General features: G+C 62.1%; 1 protein-coding gene and 1 long non-coding RNA gene across 4 annotated transcripts in view; both read left to right on the top strand.

Annotated features, from left to right (window-relative positions):
• LOC143170830 (uncharacterized) overlaps positions 1-7,593 on the top strand; it is a 34,120-nt gene extending 26,527 nt beyond the window's left edge. For all 3 annotated transcript variants that reach the window (XR_012997103.1, XR_012997101.1, XR_012997102.1), the window contains 2 exons: positions 6,548-6,727; positions 7,220-7,593. This is a non-coding gene — a long non-coding RNA (uncharacterized LOC143170830). The remainder of the gene's footprint in view (positions 1-6,547; positions 6,728-7,219) is intronic.
• Positions 7,594-10,699: 3,106 nt separating this feature from the next.
• On the top strand, positions 10,700-14,547 carry TMEM161A (transmembrane protein 161A). Its single transcript, XM_076359387.1, has 12 exons — positions 10,700-10,743; positions 11,209-11,312; positions 11,396-11,476; positions 11,767-11,864; positions 12,038-12,194; positions 12,513-12,664; positions 12,741-12,801; positions 12,937-13,080; positions 13,308-13,421; positions 13,632-13,806; positions 13,885-13,981; positions 14,221-14,547. The coding sequence occupies exons 1-12, from the start codon at positions 10,741-10,743 to the stop codon at positions 14,475-14,477; spliced, it is 1,443 nt and encodes a 480-aa protein (XP_076215502.1). The 5' UTR covers positions 10,700-10,740; the 3' UTR covers positions 14,478-14,547.
• The last annotated feature ends 1,599 nt before the right edge of the window (positions 14,548-16,146 follow it).

Here is a 16,146-nt window from a genome sequence, read left to right as displayed (position 1 = left end):
TCTGCGGCACAGCGAGGACCAGCCCCTGTGCCGTGGCCTCCGGAAGCGGCGGCTCCGGGCTGCGCAAACACGGCTCGGCATCAGGCATCGGCAGGATGCTCCACGGCGCCTTCTAACCCGCATCCACCGGAGGAGGAGGAAAATAAATTGGTTTCCTCTTTTAAATAGGTTGGAAGCTGCCCCGGCTCAAGCCGGGTCAGGGGGTGATGCTGAGGGATGCTCGTGTTTCCCCGGGGTGCCCCGGTGCAATGGGGGGACGGAGGTTGTAGCTGTTCCCCTGACGGATCGGGTATAGAGGAGCTCAGCATGCATGGCAATCACGGCTCTGCTTTCCCCAGCATCCCTCCTCCTCCTCCTCCTCTCTCCTGTGCGGTGTTTGGGGGTCAGGACGGGTCATCCCCCCCAGCCCCAGGAAAAACCCTGCTTGAAGCACAGCAGTACCTGCAACTCTGGGGTTAAACAACAGGAGGATTTTCCATGCAGGGAGGTTTGTGGACGTACCCGGCATCCCGGCACCTTTCTGCCCATTACCTCCCAGCTCAATTAACAGAAGGAAGCACCAAACCAGCACAGAAACACCCGTCGGCACTGGAGGATTGCTCTGCTTGGCACCGGGATCAGCCGGGGGCTGGTTTGCTCCAAACTGGAGGATCTATCAGAAGATGACAGCAAATCTGGGAAAGGACCAGCTTTATCCCATGGCCAGCACAGAATTGCTCCTGGAACATCTCCCAAAGTCCAGTGAAACAGCCTCAAAATTCAGTTTCTGCAGGACGGGGCAGCACATGCCTTGGGGATGGTGCGTGGGAGCAACTCAACATCGCAGGGGGGTATTTGGGATCCCTGAAGATCCAGCCCGGCTGTTGGAAGAGTCGTCGGTGTCACTCCCCAGGTGTCCGGCGAGTCATTTGGGGGATTTGCTGGATCCTTTCCGGGCTGGTTTTTCCCCCAAGAAGCGGGGAAGGACGTGGGCCTTGGCAATTCCCCCTCACTCAGCGTCTGATCCACGCCGAGAGGCTCTCACTCTTACCCATGTGGGAATAGCGGCGGTAGCATCCGACTCAGTTGACCCATTTCTGTGCAGCTGGAGCATCTGGGAACAACCAAAACAGCCCACATTGGCCCAATTTCCCACCCGCAGAGATCCACTGCTTCAGCCCTGGTTTTGGTAGCGTTTGAAGTAACTCGGCAGGAACTTGGATTCATGCCCGGTGCCGCCTTGGCCTGAATCACCCATCAGGGAGAAGTTACCCTTTATCAGGATTTTCCAAATCCCAGCAAACCAGGGTCATCGCTGTGCCCTGCGCCTTCACCGATCCTCCTCTTTCTTCCCCAAATATTAAGGTTTCCCTGGTCGATCCCTTCCTGAACAAGCACCTTTGCTTAAATCATCTGCTTTGAAGCCCGGGATGCCGAGGGAGCTTCCTGGGAGCTTCGATGGGCTCAGGGCAGACCCGAATCCCCCCACACCTGGGGGTACCGGGCCTGCACCCATCCGCAGCATCTCCGGCAGAAGGATCTTAAAATATTCTTCGCTGGAGCTTTGGAAAGGAGCTTTCGATTGTTTTAATCGTTGGAGGAATTGGGCAGTGAGCAGAAACACAGTAAAATAAATCAGCAGCGCGGTTTCCTCGCCTTTTCCACCCCCCAAAGCTGGTTTGGGAGCAGAGCGGCTTTGCAAGACTTGGGAAAAGCGAGGAAATTCCCCCACCTGTTTGCTTTTAAACAGGCATTTTTTAAGGAAAAAAAAAAACCAAAACAACTTGAGGGCTGTGAACAGTGCCCGAAACCAAGCTGGGGCACGTTATTCATGCACACGAGCTATCCGAAGGGCAGGATCCGCCACTCCACACCCCACGGGGCTAAAGAGCAGCAACTCTCCGGACTATAAATTCCCAGATTCCCTGGATCTCACCAGCCCGGCTGTTATTGAGATGCAGGGAGCAGGGGAGAAGGTGACCGCCGACTCCATAAATATTATTGGGGGCGACAGGGCTGCGCGGGGCCGGCGGGCGCAGACAAAGCGCCCATTGAGCTGTCGGCGGAGGCGCGACGGCCCAGCTGCCGCGGGGAGCCAGGACGGGGGTCAAGGTCAGAGGTGGCCCCTGCCCGTATTATTCCCTCCCCCCCCCAGCCCCTTTCCTCATGCCCATAAAATTAATAAAGTTAAGCGGGTATCGCCGGCTCAGCGTGCCCACGGAGGATGCCGGGAGAAGGGGGTGCTGAGAGCAGCAGCCACCTTGGTCATGCCGGAGGGGAAACTGAGGCACCGTGCAAGAGCCCAGCATTGCACCCACTCCGAGGGGGCAGCGCTGGCGTCTTTATCCCTTGGGGACCCTTTTGTGAGCCTGTTTAATAACATATATGCTTGTTTTAAAGGGTGGCAGACTTGACATCCCCAGCTCTGCGCTGGAGCATGCCAACGCTGCCGGGGAGCCCGTGCCCACCCCAAATCACCCAGCACCCCGCGTCCAGTTCTCTCCGTGCCAGGGGTTTATCCATACGGATGGAGAACTGGAGCTTTCAGCTGCACATGGGAGCTGCTGCGAGGGCAGCCCCGGACAGCCCCATCCACCCCCCCAGGACCGGGGGGGGTTCAATCCTGCTGCCACACAAACTTAGGTTTTTAGAATATTTTACTCCCTATTAAGCAATCCCTTAGCAACGCTTGTTTCCATGGCAAAGAGCAGAGAACCTCCATGCTGATGCTGAGCTTTGCCTTAAACTATAATTCAGCTCATTTTACTTGGCCACTGCCCCATGGGCCAGGTCCCCAGCACCCATGGGGGCCGCCCACCCTGGGATGGACCATGGGTTCCTGTTCTGGGCTCCGGGCCAGGCTGGGGACACAAAGCAAGGGCGGATTACCTGGGAACAGGAGGTTTGCAGCATGCAGAGCCTCTTCTTGCAAAAAAGGGGAGCTTGGGGCACACTGCGCACCCCAAAAAAGCTGGTCTCCATCCCCTGCAAGCCCAGCTCTGGAGCTCCTGGGGTTTCAAGGCAGAGCCGTGCCCAGCTGCGGGGCAGCCCAGGCTTCCGAAATTGCTCTAATGAGCCCAGCCGCCAGCGGGGCTGCGGGCTTTCCTTCCATCCCTGCTTTCCTGCGTCTCCAAGCCTTAACGACGTCAAGCAAACGAGGCGCAGGACACTGGGACAGTGCTGGGTGCCAGCGGGTGCTGCAGCACCAAACCAAACGGGGGGCGGGTGCTTTAGAGCATTGGTGGGGGCTGGCACCGCATGGTGAGAACTGCCCTTCCAGCAGCCTCGCTTTTCCGAAGGGGCATGTGAGTCGCTTAAAAATTGGGATTCCTGCAAAAAATCCAAATGGAAAGGGTATTTTTTTAGTTTTCAAAAAATCCCAGCGACGTTCTGGGCTCCACTTGGCATTTTCAAAGAAATGGGTTTAATTCTGACGTGTCCATCCTCAATGGAAAAAAGCTCCACTTGGGAGTGATGGCAGGTTCCTGGGACGGACCGTCCACGGGGACGTTCCCTCCAGGAATCACCCGGGGTCTCCATTTTCCGCCCCAGAGCCCCAGATCAGTACTTCTGTGGGTGCAAGACCCCCAGCAGGCCTGGCATTGCTGGGTTTGCCCGTCTCCATCTCCCCGGGAGGAGAAAGGAAACTCTCCTTCCTCACCGCGCTTTTATTTTGCTGCAGCGTAATGAATTCTTGCAGCAGTTTGTGCCCTGAAGGAGCCTTAAAACCTCCCAAATTTGACAGCCAAAAATAGCTATCGCTCTGCTTGTTTCCAAGTGTTCACTAGACCTGATTTATTTACCCCGGGTTTTTGAATCTGTCGCGCGCTTTGAATCCCAAATCCTAAGCAGAATGGAAAAAAACCTGCATCTGTCATTCAGATGCTCTTGCACTCGTTTAACGGGGGGGGGGGATTGTCATTTCTCCTTGCCGAAAGGGTGTCTCCTGCACCGGGGGTCCTGGGGAGGGCTAGAAAAGCCGAAAAACATCATGGCATTATCGGCTCCTGGGATTTCCAAGCATCCGGACTGCGCGGCCGCTCCAGGAGCATTTTTCCCAGCCCTCAATATCCCCGTTCGTGGTAGGAGAGGCTGCCGGGGCTGCGGGTGAGCAGAGCTCGGGGGGACCCGTGGGCTGAATTACTCAGCGACGCAGGAGCGTTGAGCAGCGAGAATTGCTGGTGGCATCCCCGTGCACCCCCTCTGCCCCGCGCCGGTGCTCCCCCATGCCGGAGCCCATCTGTGCGGATGGAGAAGCCCCCGCCGCATCCCTCCTTATCCCATCCCCGCCGTGGTTTTGTGTCCGGGGTCCCGGCGCACTGCTCGGGGAGCATCGAAAAGCAAAATGCAGATTTTTGGTGCAGGAGGACCCAGGTCAGGCACCCGCAGGGCAAATCCCACGCCAGGACGAGGCCAGGACAAGGCTCCTGGTAGGGGGGGGGCATCCGAGGGCTTTCGATCTTGGTAAATCCTGTGGATTTTCTCCCCACCGGCTTGCACAGCCCAAATCTCTCTCCCTGATGGTATTTCGAGCCACTCGACGCCGACTCTTGGCTTGCTGTAGCTCTGTTTGGAAACTTTTGAAATTTTTGGGCGCTGGATGATTTGCACTGGATGATCCCCCCTGCTTGGGACCAGCATCTCTGGCACCGAGCACCCGCTGGGCCGGGCTCACGCGAGGGCGAGGACGGGCTCAAAACCTTCCCGAAGCTGGAAATGAAGGGATGAAGGGCAGCGAGGGCGGATGGGGCTGCGGGGAGAGGATGGTGCCTCCCGTCCTTCTCATCTCCCCAGCTCCTCCAAAACAGGCTCAGCTTTTCTCATGCACACACACACACACACACACTCGCAGCTCGCCTCCGCCACACTGCTGGAGAAGGGGTGAAATTAATCCCTATGGAAATTTATTTAAATGAATTCCCTGCCTGGACACTCAAGCTGTTCCCAGCCTCGTGAGGGCAGGGCAGCTGGGGGAGGAGGGAGTGCGGACCCCCCGGGCACCCCAATTCCCACATTACAGCCACATCTCACGGGGTTATTCCCCCCCCAGGCAGTTGCCCCAGTGGTGCTGAGCCGTGCCACAAACCCAGGTTTGGGCCGACAAATTGCCTGGGCGCTCCGGGAGGGGGTCACTTGCGTCTTGCCCCCGGGTCGGAGCAGGGAGAAGATGCCGGTGGCTCTCGCTGTGCCTCGGCGAAGGTCGGGGGGAACATCCGAACAGGTTGCTTTGTGCCCCGTAAGCAGCTGGGCTTGGTCAATTCATTAGGGAATAGAGAAATTAGCTGAGCATGTCAATAAATAAGAAATACTGGTTTTCCTGCCCAAAACACACGTCGGTTAATTAATTAATTTCACACTGTGTGCAGCAGCGAGATCGAGCCCTTCCCGTTCCCATCGCACTGGATGAGCTGCTGAGATCCTCATCCCGGCGCCGGCCGTCCCTGCGCCAGGCGCTGCACGGATCCTCGTCTCGAGTGGTCTCACCCCACGAGATAGGGGAGGTGGGGGGCAGACGGGGACCCCCTTGGCTACAGGGAGGCAGAGCAAGTGCCACTGTGAACCCCAAGCTCCCGGGAAGCGTGGGCAGCCCCCGTGCGTGGCCCCGATCCCGTAAGGCAGCAATGCAGCCGGCCCCGGAAAGGAGGATCCGGGGCATCTGCATCCCCCCGGACAAGGCTCCTTTGAGATGGGGCACAGATGTGGTATTGTCAGCGTAAGCAAGGGATGAGGGAAATCCGGGAAGGGGGTTTGACGGGGGACTGTGGTGGGAAAGGTTGGATTTGCAGGGAGCCTGGCTTTGCAGGGGACCCCTCCGGCAGCAAGCGTCCTCCCTGCACCCCGGTGGCTTTGCAGGGGACCCCTCCGGCAGCGAGCGTCCTCCCTGCGTCCCGGTGGCTTTGCAGCATCCCGGAGGGAGAGCTCAGCCAGGCTCCGGCAAAGCCCAAGAATAAAAGCATCCAGGAGGAGCTTTTCCAAGCGCAATATTCCTGCTGGAGCATCAGGCGATCTCAGCACATGCAAACGTGCTCACGCCTTCCCCAGCCCTGCGTGGGCATCCATGCGCACGGGTGGGGATGCTTGGCCCCTTGGGCATCCCTCAGGGCATCGGTCCGCACCGGATCAGAGGGGCTTGGGGGAAGGAGCCCCTCCGATCAGCCTGCACTGATTCCCCACCCCACGCAGACCACGGAGGGAGATGGACCCGAACCCCAAAGCTGGCAGAGCCCTCGCGGGGGATCAGGGCTGGGTGAGCCAGCAAGAACAGGCACTTCTCAGGGATTTATGCCATGCAGCACTTGTCAGCGCAGCTTTAGCACCCCATAAAGCAACGCCGAAGGCTGAACGTGAAGGGAGAGCACAAGGATGCCCCGACTGGCCAATTAATGAGCGAATTCGGGCTCAGGCCCTGCAAAGCTGCGTAAGGGAAAGGCTGAGGGGGGCACGCGGCCGTGGGGAGGAGGGGGAAATGCAGGAGGAAGCTGGAATTAGGGGAGGGGTGCGCGCACGGCGACATGGCGTGGCAGCCCCGGTGCAGGCAGCAGCTAACGCCATGTATGTTCATCCACAGGCAGCTGCCTGGCAGCGCACCGGGGGCTTTGCTGACTGCGCCCCACAGTCGGGGCATTGGGACCCCCCACAAGCGCCCGGCAGCAACAAGGACATGAGTGAAGAGGTGCCACTGCGTGTCCCGGGGACGGCGTGAGGGTGAGCCTGTTCGCAAGAGACCCGGCACAAAGCGCGGCTCTCGGTAAGGATTTTTTGGAGCAGCCCGCGGGAACGGGGTGGGAGGTGGGGACCCCGTGAACCCCACAGCAGTGCCCAGGTCCCCCCAGAGCTCTCGCTGCTTTGGGAGCATCACCTTAAAGGTCTTGCATGAGTTTTGCAGGACACAACCCCCTCTCCTGCCCGGGTGGGAGCTCTTCTCCCCATTAGACACCAGCAGCGACATGTTTTTTCCTGCTCCCAGTCACCTGCCCTCTTTCAAGATGTTCCAGGGTGTCACCAGCCACTTAAATACACGCTGACCCCAAACTCCTGCCTGTCCCCACTGCCAGACCCCATTAGAAATGTCCCCAAGCGCGTGGCGGGATGGGGACTGCAGTTGTAGGGACGGCAGAAATTATTCGGGCAGGGAGTTGGCATGGTGGTGACACGGTCACCTCCCGGCCGTCCCGCGGGGACTCGGCCCCGGTTCTCACTGGGCTGGGACTGGGCTCACACCAGTTTCTCCCGTTGACAGTTGACATGAGCGGACGCCACGGGCTCCAGGTGACCAAGAAAGGCTGGAGAAAAGCCAAGGCTCGGTTTGAAGCGTGGGCAGGATCCGTGCAGATGCCCTTTCCGTCTCCAGGGTAAGGGCTTGCTCCCTCCCTTCCCATATAAGCAGCCCCACGGCTGAAGCCAGACGTGCCTGGGGGGTCCCACCCAGGGTTCCCCCCCACACCTCGGTGCCAGACGGGGTGCACGAACCACGAGATGACATCCCGGGAAGCTGGAGGGACACAGAGCCGCTGCCACCGAGCCCGAGGCGTCGGGAGGAGGAGGTCTGCAGCTTGACAAGGCGAAAGGGAAAAAAAAAAAAATCACGTGCATTAAAGGTGTTCAAAGCCCCCAGCCGTGTCGCAGCCTGGTCTCCCTCGTGCCGCTGGTGTTTGAGCAGGATTTTGCCTCTTTTTCTTGCAGGGCACCCCAAATCCCTGCGAGACCCGGTGTCCAGGGTGTGTTTCCCTCCCAGCGGGTCAAGCTTTTATCTCGCCAGCCCTCTCCTTCCCCACGGCAGGAGGTGAGGGGTGCCCCGAGGGGCTCCCAGCCCCGGAGGGGACAATGTCCTGTCCCTTTTGGGCTGGGGGGAGGCAGGAGCAGCCTGGCTTCGGGCTTGGCTGGCATGGGGATGGGCACATCTCACCTCACCCTCGCTCCCTTTCCCTCTCCTCGTTTCCACCCCAGACCTGGGAACTGGGTCTGGCCCCGCTTTGCCGGTCCACAGGGCTCCCCGGGGGTGGCCCTGATGGGGGACGGGTGGGACAGGTTGTGCAAACGGGGACGCAGGAGGGACAAACACCCAGCCAACACCACCAGCTCCCAGTGCACTGACTGGTTGCTCCAGACCCAGCTGGGGCCGCTGGTCCCGAGACTCACTCCAGCCCTGCAGCCCCCATTTTTCTGGCCTTGAGTCAAATTTCAAGGCAAAAACAGAGCCCGGAGACCTGCAGCTCCAGGAGCAGACAGGGGACAATTCACAGCGTCACCGCAGAGGTTGGTGACTCCGGTTGCTCACTCGGCATTTGGGTGCCAGAGCCACGGAGCCGGTGCCGGGTCCAGCCGGGGCCGCTGCAGCTCAGTCCCCTCCCCAGGGAGGGCTGCGGGGTCCCACCAGTGTTTCTGGTGACCAGTTAAATACAGCTTGGGTGACGTGGGGCTGGGCTGGCTCCCCTACGGATGTGTCGGAAGGACATCCTCACCGAAATCCCTGCCTCCGAACCCCCCCAGCACGCGCTCGCCCACCCGCCCGCCGCCGCCAGCGACCCAGACGCCCAAATATTGAGCTATACATTAAATTACCCTGGGGAAAGGGCCGGGAGGGAGCCGGAGCACGTCGGAGGGAGCGTGGCAGTTTGTTATGCTAACCGAGGGGGGCTCCGCTCAGGGGACGTGTCGGAGAGGTCTGAAGAGCAAGGAGTTCACAGGCCCTCTCCTTTTGTCATGCTAAAAGTGCAACACAGAAAATATATACAGGCAGCTGCTCAATGGAGCGTGAAATACAAGTGATTTCTCCGGGAGCCCTGGGTAATGCGATGCAGCCCGGACAATGCCCACCGCCGCCCGCCGCCGTCTTTGTGCAAAATAGGAAACTTCTGCGGGGGGAATGGGCACAGACCGGCTCCCGGCCCGCCAGCTGTCCCCAGCATCGTCCGGAGGTGGAAAGTCCCCGAGCCAGACCCCGGCCACGGTGCCCATGGGGTCCCCCAGCTGCAGGACCAGCGGGAGCTCGGTTGTCAGGGGATCGGCTCCGGCTCAGTGGGCGCCGTGTGGCTGCCAAGCCCCAGCCCTTCGAGGAAATGTCCCCCCGGTGCGTACGGGGACCGTGCTGGGCCTGGCACCCCCTCAATGGGCGCAGGGCTGGGGCGCTCTGTTGACTTTACAGCAGCACCGACAACGCCCGTCGCGGCAGCTCCCTTTGCTGATGCTAATTCGGGCATCTCTGCAGGAGCGGTGTAAAATCAGTCCTCAAAGGGGCTTTTGTGTCCTGGGGGAGAGCGGCTGGGCTGGGGGTGCTCTGAGCATCCATCTTCCCCCTTTCCCTCCTTTTTTTGTGTCTCGGCGGAGCTGAAAGCCAACGCCGTGGGGGCTGCGAGGATCCTGGGGCCCTGCATTCGTTCCAGAGATGCACAGCCACCGGTTTGTGCAGACCCTGCAGCCAGTGCTGCTCCCCGGTGCAAGGGCTGGGGGGAGGTCTGGGGGTTCTGGGGGTCCAGGGCATGGGCTGTGCCCAGCCAGCAAAGGTGATGGAACAGGCTGCTTCCCCCGACGCTGGCTCGGCTCGCAGCCGGGGGCACCTGACAGCCAGGATCAGGCCACTTGGGGCAGGCTGGGGGTTTGTTTGGCATCACGGCCCCTGAGTTCTCCCCCCCATCGGCGGAGGGGCTGCTCAGCTCCTGGCTAAAGCTGGCACGGAGGGCACACCGGGGGCTGCGTGCCCAGGCCGCCCTGGGGGTGCCTGGTCGGGGGGGACGTGGCACCCCCCAGGCCTGGGTACCCCAACTCGCGGGGGATGCTCGGGGCACAGGCGGAAGCGACATCTAGTGGGAAGCGCATCCCTTCGCCTGGGAGATCGATATCCATGGCAACCCCTCGGGGCCACCAGCACCCTGCCTGGGCCAGGGGCACCCCAGCACCCACGGAACCCCCCGTCAGGGTGAGCGGGTGCTTCTTGCAGAGCAGGGCTGTCACAGCCCTAAATAACCCCGAGCTCAGCTGAAATGCCTGCAGACCCCCACCGTGACGCAGGTGCTGGCATCGTGGTGGGTCCTGAAGCCCCTTACCCACCGTCAGCCTGGAGGAGCTGCACCCAGCGCGCTCTGCCCTGGCCTCGTCCACCTTCGGCTCCTCCAGTGCTCGCAGGGAGACGCAGCTGGGAGCAACGGGGGGATAAACACAGGAGAGGAGCCCGTTTGTCTTGCAAGGAAGACATGGGCAAAAGGACACGGCAGGTGAGATGGTTACAGCCTGCCCCGTGGCATCATTGCTCCACGGAGGGCACTGGGGAGGGGGAGGTCCCAGCTCAGCCAGCCCCGGGCCAGGGTGCAGGAGGACGGGGAGGCCACGGGGATCGAGCCGCCGCTGCCCAAACCCCTGTGCCCTCCTTTGCCCCTGAAATACAGTGCCCGGGGGCTGCGCGCAGGGATGGGTATCGCAGAGCCTCAGCCTGAAGGGGCCCTTCAGGTGCAAACACACACCCACAGGTGTGCACACATGTACATAGGGGGTGCAGGCATGTACACGGGCATGATTTAATTTAGATACGTACATGCAGCCGCTGTGCCGCTGCCCCGCACAGCGCAGGCGGGGCTCGAACCCGCGGCCCCAGGGCCGGGCGGTGACCACAGCTCCCAGGAGGCAGCGCCGGCGGAACAGGGCGCGGCAAAGGGCCCGCCCCCCGCCCAGTGCCGCCTCTCCATTGGTCGAGAAGCTGCCAATCAGCGGGAGGGCGGCGGCGGCGGCGGGCAGCCTTCCTGCGTCTGCCTTGGCACCGACCCCGGCATGGTGAGCGGGGGCCGGGGGGGCCTGCCCCGGGGGGGCCGCGGGGGGCTGGCCCCGGGGGTGTCTGCCCAGGGTGTACACGTCCAAGCTGTCCGGGAGGGTGCACACCCGGGGCGGGGAGGGGGGGGGGGTGTTGCGTGCCCAGGGGTGCGTGCACGGAGGGTGCGTGCTCAGGGTGTCCTGGGGGGGTACGTACCCGGGGCTTGCGTGACCAAGTGTGCATGCCCGGGGTGTCCCGGGGGTGTGCACACCCCAGAGGTGCATGCCCAGGCTGTCCTGGGGGGGGGGTTGCACGTCCGGAGGGTGCCTGCCCGGGGGGGGGGGGGGTGCATGCCCGGGGTGTCCCATAGCAGGGACAGGGGGAAGCAGACAGCCCCGGCACTGCAGGCTGGTGGGGAGCTCCCCAGCTCCCCCCGGCTCTGGGAGCTCGAGTGCCGGGGTCGACCCCTGAGGGTGTCCCCGGCGCAGGCGGTGATGGGGGTGCAGGTGGTGGTGAGCCTGCTGGCAGCCAGCGTCATGCAGAAGATGGCCCCGCACTGCTCCTTCGCTCGCTGGCTGCTCTGCAACGGCAGGTACGCGGCCCGTCCCTCCCTGCTCGTCCCCGGGGGGCCTCGGGGACACCCAGCGCCACTGACACCCGACTGCTCCCTTCCAGCCTGTACCGCTACAAGCACCCCTCGGACGAGGAGCTCTGCGCCCTGGCAGGCAAGCAGCGCCCCAAGGCCAAGCGGGACAGGTCAGCTCAGCTCGTGCCCGTGGCTCCGGCGGGCAGGAGGGACTTAAAATGATAAATATTTTGTTTTGGTGCTAATGGAAGTCATCCCGGCGCGTTGGGGGACTCCCCTGGGGAGGTGCGGCACTGACAGCCTCGGCTGCAGACGGGCTCGGGGCCGGTGCTGGTGATGAGGAGCCCCAAGCCGGGGACGTGCCACCACACGAGGGGCTTTCGGCACCGTCCCACGGTGTCCCACACAAGGCATGAGCCAGCTCTTTGCCTGCCGTCCCGAGCCCGGGTTTCCCTTGCAGGAGGATGAACGGCGTGACGGATGACAAGCCCCTCTCTGTGCCCCGGGATATCGACCTCCGCCTGGACACCAGCCCCATCACCGCCGTGGATGCTCTCGGTAACCCCCGCAGCCTCAGCTCCAGCACCCTTCCCGTGCACCCACTGCTCCCTCTGCACACAGGACCCAGGCGTCCTGGCACCGGGCATCACCCTGGACCCAGGACCCTCGGCCGTGCCCGGGACCCCACGCAGGTCCCCACAGAGCGGTGACGTGTCCCTCTGTCACACCAGTGCTGCGTTATTTCCTGGAGTACCAGTGGTTCGTGGATTTTGCCATCTACTCCACCGCCGTGTACGTCTTCACTGAGGGCTACTGCTGCCTGGTGGACCCCCAGAAGGAGACGAACATCGGGGTGCTCTGGTGCCTGCTGACGGTTGTCTTCTCCGTGTATCCTTCTGCTGGTTTTTGGGGTGTGATTGCTGCCACCCGCCAGGTCCAGGCTGCCGATGGGCGGGAGAGGGAACCCGCCGTCCTTGTTTCTTCCCCAGTAAAAGCCAGTTGAGGTGGAAAATTTAAATTTATGGATTTATAAACCGCTCACTGATGAACTGTAAAGGTGCCTAATGAGAGCCTTCCCCACGGAGAAGGTGGTGGTGGCCTAACAACGTGAATGGTTTATGATGTGCTAATGAGCAGGGGGTCCCGCTGGCATTGGGGGGGGTCCTGAAGCCCCCGGTTTCCTTGACGGCTGCCCCTTGCCCACAGCAAGGTCTTCTTCATGGTGATGCGCCATTACTTCCGCTCGGAGGAGGGGGGCGAACGCTCCGTCTGCCTCACCTTCGCCTTCTTCTTCCTCCTCCTCGCCATGGTGGCCCTGGTCATCCAAGAGGAGTACCTGGAGTTCGGCCTCGAGCCCGGTGGGTGAGGGGTGACAGGGAGAGGTGGTCCCTGGGGGCTGTGAGCACCCCACTCATGGCGGGTTGCTCTCCACAGGGCTGGCCGGCGTCAGCAGCAACCTGGAGAGCATCCTGAAGCAGCGGGGCTGGGAGTGGACGTGAGTTGGTGGTAGGGTGGGGAGGGAAACAGGGTTTTGGGGAGGTTTTTTGGAAGCCTGGGGTGGGAACCCCTCCAGAGCTCACCGGGGATGGAGCCGACCTGTCGTCCTCCCCCACTGCTTCTCTCTCCGCAGGCTGCCCCTCGCCAAGCTGGCCTTCAAGCTGGGGCTGGTGGCCCTGTGCTCCTTCCTGGGCGCCTGCCTGACCTTCCCGGGGCTGCGCCTGGCCCAGACGCACCTTGACGCTCTCCGGATGGCGGCCGACAAGCCCCTGACCCAGTTGGGTGAAATCTGCGGGTGGGGAAGGAGGCGAGGGGGTCGGCGCTGGCGTCTCGGGGGGCCGGGAACCCCCCGACTCTGTGGCTGCAGGGCGGCGAGGAGGTTGGGTGGTGGGAGAGGGTGGAGAGGGTGTGGGCGAGGACCGGTCCCTGCCCATGGAGGGATGGAGGGAGGGAGCGGGTGGGGGGCACCAGGCTGCATGGGGGTCTCTGACGGCTCCGCCACAGGGTCCTGCTCCACCTGAGTTTCCTGGCGCCTGTCCTTGTGGTGGTGATGTGGATCAAGCCCATCTCGCGGGATTTCCTGCTCCACGCGCCCATGGGCAAGCAGACGGTGCAGATGTAAGTGGGGCACCGGCAGCGGGTCCGACTCTGTGTCCCGGCATCCTTGCTCCGAGGGGAAACTGAGGCACAGGTGCACCAGTCCACCTCCTCCAACACCAGTAGCCCCCTCCATCCTCCCCAGCACCTCTCCCATCAGACACCCCCTCTGGGGCACAGGGGGTTTCTGGACTCCGAGATCTCCCCGACAGCCCCCTCCTCTTGCCCCAGCATGTCGGACTCTGCCTACAACACCACGCGCCTCTGGACCATCGTCGGCCTCTGCCTGTTGCGCCTGGCCGTCACCCGCCACCACCTCCAGGCGTACCTGGGCCTGGCCGAGCGCTGGGTGGAGCAGATGAGGAAGGAAGCCGGGCGCATCGCTGTCCTGGAGATCCAGCGCAAGGTCCGGACACGGGAGCTGGGGTGGGAGTGGGGGTCCGTGCACAGCCACCGGCCTCCCGCTGATCCCCACTGCCCACAGATCACGAGGTTTTACTGCTACGTCTCCGTGGTCAGCCTGCAGTACCTGGGACCCATCATCCTCACCCTCCACTGCACGCTGCTCCTCAAGACGCTGGGTAAGGAGGCGTCGGGGGGACGCGGGGGCTCGGGAGGGACAGGATGAGACCTGCAAGTCATCGTCAAGCCATCAGTGTCCAAGGCGTCCCCAGGCTCTCAAGACATGGTTTGCAGTTGGGCATGAACCTAATGCATGCAGCGAGCGTGCTGGGACTCAGCCACCAGCACGTCTGTAGCACGGGGATGGGGCTGCAGCGCAGGGATCGACCCCCACGGACCTGTCCCCTCTGTCATGCAGGGCACCACTCGTGGGGGCTGTACCCGGAGCCCCCTCCCCTCCCTCCGGCAGCGACCGCAGCACCGCCACGTCCCGGCAGCGAGGACAGGGAGGACGTGCGTGCCGCGGTGGAGCAGATCACAGGCGTCTTGGGCGGCATCTTCACGCCTCTCTTCTTCCGCGGATTCTTCGCCTTCCTCACCTGGTGGGTGGCCGCCTGCCAGGTCGTCACCAGCCTCTTCGGCCTCTACTTCCACCAGTACCTGGCAGCCTCCTGACTGCGGGGAGCTGGGACCTGCCTTGGGGTGCAGGTGGTGCCCAGCTGCTGGTCCCCTTGCTCCTGCCTCGGCTGGTTTCCCCCCTTTGCAGGTGCCCGTGGCACACGTGGACACACATGTGGGAACATTTCTGTCATCAGTTCTTGTCACGACGGGTTTTATGCATGCGGGCTGGCGTGGGCATCGCCTGCTCCTGCTGCCAATCACCACTGTGCCTGCTCTTGCCCCGCTGCCGCTCCGGGCTGCGTCCCTCTTCCCCTTCCCAGCCCCGCATGGTGATGGAGGAGCTGAAGCCCCGCAGTCGGGTTTGCTGCTGCCTGCTCTGACCCATTGAGGCTGCCCAAGGCTCTGCTGCTCTGTTTTTCTCGAGGGCAGCAGCTCCTGCCAGCCCTGGGCAATACGTGCCAGGCAGAGGACTCGGCAGGGATCACCCTTGCGTGGTGGAGACCCCACCACAGCCAGGCTGGAGCGACAGCGTGGCTTGCCAGCACGGACTTTGGAGTTTCCTCTGCCTAGTGTTTGCTTCCGCCGGCTGAGGTCGAGTGTGTTTTTGTAGGGTTGTTGCTCTGGCCAGCTGAGTCGGAGCTCCTTGGGGTCATCCCTCTGCTTCGTGTGAAATCCTCAGGCCCAGCAGCCGCCTCAGCTGTTGGCTGTTCTAGAAATAAATAAGTAACCCAGAGTCCGTCTGCCACGCTGAAAGCTGCTGCTTTGTTTGCACTTTGTGGCCCCGAAGCCCCTCGAGAAGGGCAGGGGGTCCCACAGTGCGAGGGCAGCTGCCTTTGGGCAGGCAGGCGAGCAGCAAAGCAAGGGGAAGAGGCTGAGCACTTAAACAAACCCTGCAGCCCGGCCCCATCGCACTCGAGGAGGAGACCTCACGTTCACCCCATCACAGCCCGAGTCGGTGCCTGTTCCTGGCCCTTCCTCCCCTCAGCACTGGGATCGCACCCGCGCTGATAAAGCACTGCTCAGCCCAACGGTGGCTGCAGGGGGGGGGGGTCTGCAGCCCCTTGTCCATCTCAGCCAGGCTCTTCCCCACCGCATGGTGGGTGCTGGTCCAGCTGCATGAAAAAGGATTAGCAGGTCTGGGCTGCTCAGAGAAAGGGAGAGGAGCTCTGATCCTATTTGATAGCCTTGTAATGGTCTTAATTCCCTCTTGCTAAGGGCTGAGATGAGAAGGCAGCCCTTTGCCCGGTGTTAACAGGGCTAATCCGGACAGCCCTCCTCCGCCTGGTTCCCGAATACCCAAGCTGCAGACACAGTAAAAGCCCTTTTGCAAAAAATTATGGGGAAATTCCCCTTTAGCAAAGAGCTGGGGAAACCAGAGCCCAGAGCAGCACCATTAACCAGCACAGGGCCAGGAGGAATTTGGCTCCAGCAGCACTGTCACCAAGACGTGGGTGGAAAGGTGCAAGGAAGAAACGATTCCCCCAGGGCCAGGATGCAGGGGGACTTGTTCCAGCCTGCGCCGTCCCATTAAAAGCTAGTCCGACTGCCTTGATGGCTCATTTATCTAATTTTCCTTAAGCATGTGGAGGAAGCAGCCGGGGGCTGAGCTGGCAGGGAAGCCTTCGCAGCAGGAGGACGGTTGCTAGGGCCTGGGGTTGTACCGCATTCAGACATGCAGACAGTTCCTCCCCTGAGATCTGCCCAGACGTGACCCTCTCAGGCG

The sequence above is a fragment of the Aptenodytes patagonicus genome, chromosome 25 (genome assembly GCF_965638725.1).
Source record: "Aptenodytes patagonicus chromosome 25, bAptPat1.pri.cur, whole genome shotgun sequence".
NCBI classification, from domain to species: Eukaryota; Metazoa; Chordata; class Aves; order Sphenisciformes; family Spheniscidae; genus Aptenodytes; species Aptenodytes patagonicus.
Note: the sequence above shows the minus strand (reverse complement) of the source record. Positions and strands in the feature narration are given on the sequence as shown.

Coding starts and splice junctions, on each gene's coding strand:
- TMEM161A (XM_076359387.1), top strand. Junction 11,313..11,395: donor TGGCTGCTCTGCAACGGCAG/GTACGCGGCCCG, acceptor GCTCCCTTCCAG/CCTGTACCGCTACAAGCACC. Junction 12,195..12,512: donor CTGACGGTTGTCTTCTCCGT/GTATCCTTCTGC, acceptor CCTTGCCCACAG/CAAGGTCTTCTTCATGGTGA.